Source organism: Abrus precatorius, unplaced genomic scaffold, assembly GCF_003935025.1.
Source record: "Abrus precatorius isolate BTA unplaced genomic scaffold, Abrus_2018 Scaffold8, whole genome shotgun sequence".
Classification (NCBI taxonomy): domain Eukaryota; kingdom Viridiplantae; phylum Streptophyta; class Magnoliopsida; order Fabales; family Fabaceae; genus Abrus; species Abrus precatorius.
Genome location: NW_020874428.1, coordinates 9,593,831 through 9,602,575, shown reverse-complemented (window position 1 = coordinate 9,602,575; position 8,745 = coordinate 9,593,831). Strand labels below are relative to the sequence as shown.

Below are 8,745 nucleotides of genomic sequence, written 5' to 3'. Positions count from 1 at the left end.
TTTTTATCCACGTTTATATGGACTTTGTTTTAAATTTTTTAAATTAAAATGTTACTTAACTTTTTTTATTATTTTATATAATTTTTTACAATTTTTTATATGTTTATCTTTAAAATTATTTAATTTTATTAAATTTTTATCATTTTGATGCATATTAGTTACTTATTTCTTTTTGTAGATAATTTTATTATACATATAATTATTTATAAAATATAAGATTTATTATTTATGTTAAATTATGGGTATATTTATTTAAAAATAAAATGCGAGTTGCTATTTATAAGTTTATTTAATATAATAAAATATTTATTGTTATAATTTTTGCGCGGAAAGTTCATCAGTTAACAAAAAAATAAAAATAAAAAATAAAAATAAAAATAAAAATAAAAATAAAAATCAGGAAAACGCAGAAAAAACCTGAAGCTGCGATACTAGGGTTTAACACGAACGGCTAAATACTAACAGAGAGAAAATTAGTTCAGATGATCGTGTTCCCCAAATGGTAGAAGGAAAAAAGCTGCAGACAGAAGCAGCCATGGCGGAAGCAGAACAGAACGCTCCTTCCTCGCCCGAGTGTGATGACCAAACAAAAATCAACAAGAAGAAGCTGCGCAAGAGAAAAAGACCTCGTAAGATTCAGCACAAACAAGATGAGAATGAATCCGTAGAGGAAAAGAAGAATGAGAGGATTGACAGCGTAGAAGAAGAAGAAGAAGAAGAGGAGGAGGAGGAGGAGGAAGATACAAAGGTGAATAACGTTACATCTGGAATCATGAGCACCGAGTCTTTCTCGTCTCTGGGATTGTTAGAACCTACTTCCAAAGCTATTACCGATATGGGCTTCCATCATATGACTCAGGTAACGCGTTTTCCTCCTTTTGTAATTTAAATTAATCACATTTATTCACAGACCTTTGACTCGAATGAATAAAACAAATGGCGAAATGCAGATTCAAGCGAGGGCAATTCCACCGCTTTTGCTCGGAAAAGACGTTCTTGGCGCTGCGAGAACAGGTGCTGGCAAAACCCTAGCTTTTTTAATTCCAGCGGTAGAGTTATTGCACAACGTTCAATTCACGCCGCGGAATGGAACGGGTGTAGTTGTCATATGCCCAACCCGAGAGCTCGCGATTCAGACGCATGCTGTGGCGAAGGAGCTTCTCAAGTACCATTCACAGACCCTTGGATTGGTAATTGGGGGTTCGGGTAGAAAGGGCGAGGCTGAGCGCATTGTTAAAGGCGTGAACCTGTTGGTGGCAACGCCAGGCCGCCTTCTCGATCACCTTCAGAATACAAAGGGCTTCCTGTATAAAAACTTGAAGGTAATGTAATCAAATGTGTTCCTATTTGTTGCGTTGCATGTTTTAGAAGAAGTGGAGTTGATTTTGTCTCGCAAGAAGAGGACTGGTGTAGGCTTGAGTGAGAAAATTGGATACAATGGAAGGTTGTCTAATATAAAAGAGACGTTGTGTGAAGGTTTTGTTGAAAATTTTGTTCGTAATAGAGTCCGTAATAGAGTCTGAAGGCTTCATTGTATTTGTTGTTGTAGATGCGTGTCTTGTGACATTATCCGTATCCTATGTCCTTATTTTGCTGTTTTTGTTGTCTTCTAAGTTGAATTTAAGGAAGCGAGCTATCTGTTCGTCAAAGCAAACATAATTTTTCTATTCTGAAATATTATAATTTCTTGTATCGGATGCATTTCTGTTTTTACCACCTTGGAATGGCGTCTCTTGATTTTATTGCTTTTAGATATCTCTTGTCTGGAGTATTAGTAGATGCATGTATGCATATGTATTTCTATATTCTTCTTACTCCGAATGCTTGCATGATTTGGCAGTGCCTAATGATTGATGAAGCTGACAGGATATTGGAAGCAAACTTCGAGGAAGAGATGAAGCAGATTATTAACATACTTCCAAAGGTATTAGAAACCTTGTTATCTGTTTCTGTTTTCTCCTTCCCCTTCCCCCATTCTGTCATGCAATGAGGTTATGAAATTTTTAAATGCAGTCATGAAATTGAATCATGTTGAACAATCCAACCATTGTTGCTATGTAGATGAGATTGTTTAAATGGAAAACACAAAACAAAGAGTGCTTATGCAATAAGTATTATATATCATTTTAAGAGAAAAGTAAATTGGACAAATAGCTTTCTGAGCAATTTTTTCAAGTGTCTTTTGAGCTTATGAATGGAAGTCTATGATGCAACTAAAAAAAATGTTTTGAAGGGAAAAATAAAGACAGGTGGTGACAATGTTTTGCGAAGAATGTTCGAGTTCCATTTGATATCCTTTTAACCAATATATGACTATTTTGTGATCACTGTAAACAAGGTGTAAAAGTCATGAAAGGTTTTAAACTTGTCATTTCTGTAAGCGTGGTCTATTTCCACCACTATGGCTTCTTGGTGTATGCCCATCTGCAGCACTATTTGGAATTGACTACTTACAGCTAACATGATACTTCCTAGTAATTTTAGTGACTTTGAATGTCAGCAGCTGCTTGCAGTTAAATTTTCTTCTGGTAGGTATATATGGTTTGATTATCTATCTCTTGTGATCTATATGTGGTCATTGGTTAACATGATTTAGGTTTCTGGCCAATCTTTTTAGGATGAGATCTGGTCTATTTCTTTATCCTATTTAATTCTCCCCTTCTTTTCTATCATGTAACTTATATGTAGCTTATATCTATTTTTTTGTTTTATCTAATACCTATGAGTATGGCTAATTAATGTGGTTCTTATTTAACAGAAAAGACAAACAGCTTTGTTTTCAGCTACGCAAACAAAGAAGGTTTGTTTGTCATTTCCATCCTTTGTCACTCTACACTACAGCAAATCTTAATTCTAATTTTGTTTTCTTCACTCAATTTTACTAATTGTCATTCAAATGTGCATTTCTACCATGGTATACTTGAAGTGAATGCTCGGTAATTTGTTATATTTGAATTTTCGTACAGGGAATGCAAGCATATTGCTTACAAGTTGTCTCACTTGTCTGTGCTTCTGAATAAATTTTCTCCATTAAATTTCAGGTTGAGGATCTTGCCCGCTTGTCATTTCAGACAACTCCTATATATATTGATGTCGATGATGGCAGAAAAAAAGTGATGCCCCCCCTGCTTCTATCACAAGTTTTGAAGTTTTTTTAAGCATTATCACATCATCTGACATGATCCTTTCTTATCAATGTAGGTCACAAATGAAGGATTACAGCAGGGCTATGTTGTTGTTCCATGTGCTAAGCGTTTTGTTGTTCTCTACTCATTCCTGAGGAGATATCAGTCAGAAAAAGTGATGGTCTTTTTCTCTTCATGCAACTCTGTCAAATTCCATGCAGATCTTCTCAAGTGCACTGGATTGGACTGCTTAAATATTCATGGAAAACAAAAGCAACATGCCCGGACTACCACCTTCTTCAACTTCTGCAAAGCTGAAAAGGGGATCTTGCTTTGTACTGATGTTGCTGCTCGCGGACTTGACATACCTGATGTGGTATGTTATTTTTTTTTTCTTATTAAGTTACATGAATATATATGACTTGTAGATATGGCTAAGTTGTATCACACTCCTTTGGACCTTTTTATCAGGTATTTATTTCACTATTAACATTTACCCTTCCTGGTTTTAGTTTAGGGTCCCACTGACTCCATTTATGAAGGGCAAATAGGATGAAAAATAATAAATGCTTCATAGGAATTATAAAATGGCGTGTAATAAGGATCACCAAAACCTACTAACTAATAGTTGCCTTATAAAAAGGGCCAAAGGGAGTACTTTTAAGGTTTTCACTCATGACTCTTCTTCAGTTGCTACTTGCAACCAATCAATCAAAGATGCCTGTGGAGAAAAGCAAAAGAGAAAAACAAAATCTTTGTTTAGAAGAATTTCCACCGTGAAGAGAAAGAAATATGGGGAATTCTATAGTACTTTAGAACCGTAACCCTCCAAAACTCCTATAACATGTTATTTTGAAGTTCCCCTAATTTAAGGGGATTTTTTGTGGAAGGTTAACATCCAAACAAGGAAGAGTGTTGTCCCACCTTCTCCATCCCTTCCTTTTCCTTCCCTTATCCTATAAACCCTTTCCTTCCCTCTCTCTCCAACTTTCAAACAAAGCCTTAGGAGGGAAACATTTGTGAGGTCTATCAAACCTGCTACTACTAGAAATCATTTGTGTTGATTCTAAAATGTAATGAAGTTCAACTTGAAGACTTGACAATAGAATACGCCTGGAAATTGTTTCTGTTAATTGGATATCAATAAAGGTCATGCAAACATTTGTCCTTTCTGTTTTGCAGGACTGGATTGTGCAGTATGATCCACCTGATGAACCAAAGGTGCTTCCTGTTCTTTATAGTAGGCTACTATTTTTTTTCCGTTTGTTTCTTTGTAGTCTTATACATTGATCCACAGTATAACATACATATGTTATTATGCTGCTTCCAGGAATATATCCATAGAGTTGGTAGAACAGCTCGCGGTGAAGGTGGAAAAGGAAATGCTTTACTTTTCCTGATTCCTGAAGAATTGCAATTTCTTCATTATTTGAAGGTTAGTTTCTCTCTTTATTGCAGGGGGTAATAATAAACTTGAGGCATGTATTCCACTATTCCCTTGCTTTATCTTATAGAGAGTTCCAATGTAGATTACTTGGGGGAACCTCAAGCATGTCATTCCTGTCTCAATGCCTATATTATAAGAGAAGGGGAACGCAACGGTTTCTGTCCCTATGTATATTCTTGAAAATTATTCTGATATTATTATCCTGGATCATTCAATTATATTCTTATGCTAAATTTCAGGCAGCAAAGGTTCCTGTGAAAGAGTATGCATTTGATGATAAGAAGCTTGCAAATGTACAATCTCAACTGGTATATTCCTGCTTCCTCAAGTGCTAATTAATTAAAATTTTATTTAATAAGGTAACCAACTGCTGCTTATATTACATGGCATCATCTGGATTGTGCAGGAGAAGTTGGTGGCTGGCATTTATCATTTGAACTGTATGGCTAAAGATGCATATAGGTCATATATATTAGCATATAACGCACATTCTATGAAAGATATATTCAACGTTCACCGCCTTGATTTACAGGTAAAAACTCATTACAATTTATTCAAGTGTTATTTTCATGATTTCCTGAACTGTGGATATCCATGCCAAGATAGACAGATACAATATCTGAATTGATCTAGGTCTAAAGTTGCGCGTGTGCATGTGTGCACTGACACCTAAATACCTTACCTGATGCTATAAGTTGGCTGCCTCTGGGAGTTCTGCTATTTTACTTTCATTTTAATCTCAAACCTCAGAATAGGTGTAGATTGTAATGGTTGAGTGAGTAATAAGATTACAATAATAACTGAATGAAATCAAAACAATTAAACATGGCAACATAAAGATGGAGTCTTGCTAATCATTTGTCAGACATTTGCAAATGGCATAATGTTGGTTGAGGAATCAAAAGAAGGGGTTAATGCTAAACATAAGTTGTGGAAGGAGATTTTGGAATTTAAGGGTTTTTGCTCGAGTAGAAGTAATATGGAATATATGCATTACAATTTTAGCAAAAAACAAGTTGTGAACCATGCATTGAAAGTTAAAATTGAAAATGGTATTATACTACTAGTCTCCAAGTTCAGGCACTTGAGATTGATTTTATAGAATGATGGTAATTAATTATGTTACTAATAGAATACAAACTAATATCATATATTGTACCACAATACGACTAACTATCATATATGGTTTGGAGAGTATTATTGTACTGCAATACTCTTAAAATACAAGTTGAGTGATTAAAATGGAGAAAGACATTGAGTTATTTGTGATCATAAAGTATCTATAGCTGATAGAGAATTTTATTTGTACTGTGATATGACCAACTATTCTACATGGTAGTGAATGTTGAAGCATAATGATTGTATATGTGATAATATTGGAGTGATACCTGTCGTAAAAAAAATAACAGAAAATTGTTTAAGATAGTTTAGTCTAGGCCATTGTTGGAACAAGTGAAAAAAGTGGATGACATGATTTTTAGTCCACTAAAATAAGGTAAAGGGACCAAGAAGATCTTTAGAGAAATTATTAAAAAAATTTATTTATAAATAATATTTCTGAGACTTTAGTTTTTAAATGTAGTCAACTTACCTAGTGAGATAAGGCTTGATTGTTGTTATTGTCAATTTCTCCTTTCTTTCCTAGGCTAAAATGCAATTTCTCTCCTTCTACCCTTATCTATTGCTAAATACTTTAAGCTTTATCAAGCCTTTGTTTGACGCTATTCTAGCTGCAAAAGGAGTAAAGCACTGCACCATGACTCTGTAGAACATGTTCAAAGATTTAGTTAATGGCAGAAAGTAATAATTTTCTTAATTTTGTGGTAGTTTTAAATGCCATCCAGGGATTTTATCAAAAAAGTTGTTGTCTACTCTTGTATACTCAGTGGCAGTCTGGCTCAAGTAACAATTGCTGTCTATATTATACCGTGCTCCCTTTGGAGAGCTGCTGTTAAATATCTAAATCATCAGTGTTCTAGCCAAATTGTTGGATCAGAAATCATGTATAAACTTAAACATGATATTACAACTTACGGCACTTTTGCAGGCTGTTGCTGCTTCATTCTGTTTTACAAACCCACCGAAGGTGAATCTGAACATAGATAGCAGTGCTTCAAAGCATAGGAAGAAAATACGCAAAGTGGAAGGAAAGAGAAGATGATAAAGGGAAATTTGTAAAAGCATGAGCGGGAGACATGTCACGGCTGTGCAGTGGATGTGATTCCTACATTCTCCCTCCCCATCCAAAAAAGTTTTGTTAGGAACCCAATTTTATGTGGTTAGATGGATTTTATTACTTTGTCAAATGTTAGGTTAGTAATTATTTAGTGATCAGAATATTTCAACTGAAATGTGGCATGTGCATTTCTGAACTGTAATATTCGACATGAGTTCCGGTTTCCCATCTTACGTTTTCAATTTGTAACCTTATTTTTTCTGTTGTAATTTCTAACATCAATACTCAACAGCTTTTGAAAAGCAACAACAATACGGAACTGAGCTACGTCGATCTTTTCTCCGTTAATTATGTAAGATTTCATTTAAGAAAAAGACTCGGTTTGTTTTTGGTTCTTGTAAATATTATTCAAATTGGTCGTATAAAAATTTGTAAATGTTTAATTCATTTAACATTGTAAATAGATATAAAAAAAGTCTCTTATTCAATTAAACCTATTTCTATTGGAATGTCTTTAGATATATCCTTAAAAGTTCTCACATGTAGTTGTCTCCTCCCATATATTTTTTATAGCTCAAATATATGTTTTGTGGAATATCTTGATTAACCCTTCTAAATCATCCTAAAACTTTGTTTTTAAATGGGCTTCTGAGACAACTTGTGCAGCATAAGTGATGATGGTATTAATATTGTCTTGTGAAACCAATAACTTCAAAGACATAATTCTATTTCTAATCCTTTTCATATCTATGACGTCTTTTTTCTAAGTATTATCTATAATTATGTTTACTCTATTTTTTTCCCTTAACTTTTTCTACCTACTAAAATTTGAAACTTTTAATAGTCTTTAGCCTTATTTCTAACCCATTTTGTTTTCTTAAAGACATATGATATTAGTCTTTCTATGAATCATAATATCCACCACTTCTAACGAATTTTCTATTAAAGTACTAATATTTTATAAATCAAACTAAGACACGTTTTAGACTAACTTCTTTATCTACATTCATCTAGTCAAATGTGAGGATCCTTGCTTATTTAACACTACATCTGAGTGTTAATACAACGCGTTACTTTAGGATAACAACCTAATCCCAACACAATATCTATAACATTCTTAATTTGTTTAATATAATAAGAAAATAATTTCAGAGGTAAAAAAAAAATTTAATTAAAATCATTTGCAAGCTAAATACAACATGGAAAAATATAAAACATTTCATTTACTTTACTCAAACTTATAAAATTTAACATGATACAGTAATGAGAATTAAATAAATTTAAAAGAAAAATAAAATAACATTAATATAGATTGTTCTTATAAATTTACAAGAGGTTGACATTTGCAAAATGTACATCAAAATACATTAGAACTCATCTATATCATTTACGAAATACAAAAATATGAAAAGTCCTAATAAGCAGTTTATCCACCAAGAGATTGAAGACGATACTAGTTATCCCTATGTCATTCCTTTACCTCAAAAGGTTTTCAAAATCGAGATCATTATCTAATCCGAGATAGAGATCTCTAGAGTCTGCCGCGACTTCCACATATGAAACTCGCTCAAAGGTGACTCGAGTTAACCTCCTAAAAAGGTCATGATTATGATAAGTAAATAGGTAGGTTACACCTGATAGAGTTCTAACAGTGCCTTGATAAAGGTACATACATGGGATGTGGTAGATCCTATTATTTACAAGAAAATCTAAAGGCATACTATAGTATAATTCGATTTCCATCATGATAATATTCCTAGGTATATCATCCACATGTACAACAAACTTAAAATGACAAGTCCTCTAATATTCATTAAATACATAATTTAACCTATATTGTATAGAGCTATCTATAAGTCTAATTCTCTCTTTCGGTGCTGTCATCTTAGTTCCTTGAAAGGTTATGTAAGGATGAGTCTTTGTTTCATTACTAAACATACATCCACAATTAAGTCACACAATACAAGCAAAGACAATACATCAATCAACTAAGTCAC

At 33.4% G+C, this 8,745-nt stretch overlaps 1 protein-coding gene across 3 annotated transcripts; it reads left to right on the top strand.

Moving 5' to 3' along the window:
* Window positions 1-405: 405 nt before the first annotated feature.
* On the top strand, window positions 406-7,145 carry LOC113846700 (DEAD-box ATP-dependent RNA helicase 27-like). Of its 3 annotated transcripts, XM_027475244.1 has the most exons (12): window positions 406-611; window positions 669-859; window positions 951-1,322; window positions 1,841-1,924; window positions 2,759-2,800; window positions 3,042-3,113; window positions 3,202-3,501; window positions 4,308-4,346; window positions 4,456-4,560; window positions 4,812-4,880; window positions 4,979-5,104; window positions 6,620-7,113. In XM_027475244.1, exons 1-12 carry the CDS (start codon window positions 500-502, stop codon window positions 6,731-6,733), a joined length of 1,626 nt encoding a protein of 541 aa, XP_027331045.1. In that variant the 5' UTR covers window positions 406-499; the 3' UTR covers window positions 6,734-7,113. The 3 variants fall into 3 exon arrangements, with proteins under 3 accessions (XP_027331045.1, XP_027331044.1, XP_027331046.1); XM_027475243.1 differs by having other exon boundaries at window positions 406-859; window positions 6,620-7,145; XM_027475245.1 differs by lacking the exon at window positions 4,979-5,104 and having other exon boundaries at window positions 406-859; window positions 6,620-6,967.
* Window positions 7,146-8,745: the final 1,600 nt, after the last annotated feature.

What these genes read in the sequence shown, in the direction of transcription:
- LOC113846700 (XM_027475243.1), top strand. Translation starts at nt 500, where the DNA reads ATGGTAGAAGGAAAAAAGCTGCAGACAGAAGCAGCCATGGCGGAAGCA. An exon ending in GACTTGACATACCTGATGTG is followed by an intron (nt 3,502 to 4,307) that starts GTATGTTATTTT and finishes TCTGTTTTGCAG; the next exon opens with GACTGGATTGTGCAGTATGA. An exon ending in AATTTCTTCATTATTTGAAG is followed by an intron (nt 4,561 to 4,811) that starts GTTAGTTTCTCT and finishes GCTAAATTTCAG; the next exon opens with GCAGCAAAGGTTCCTGTGAA.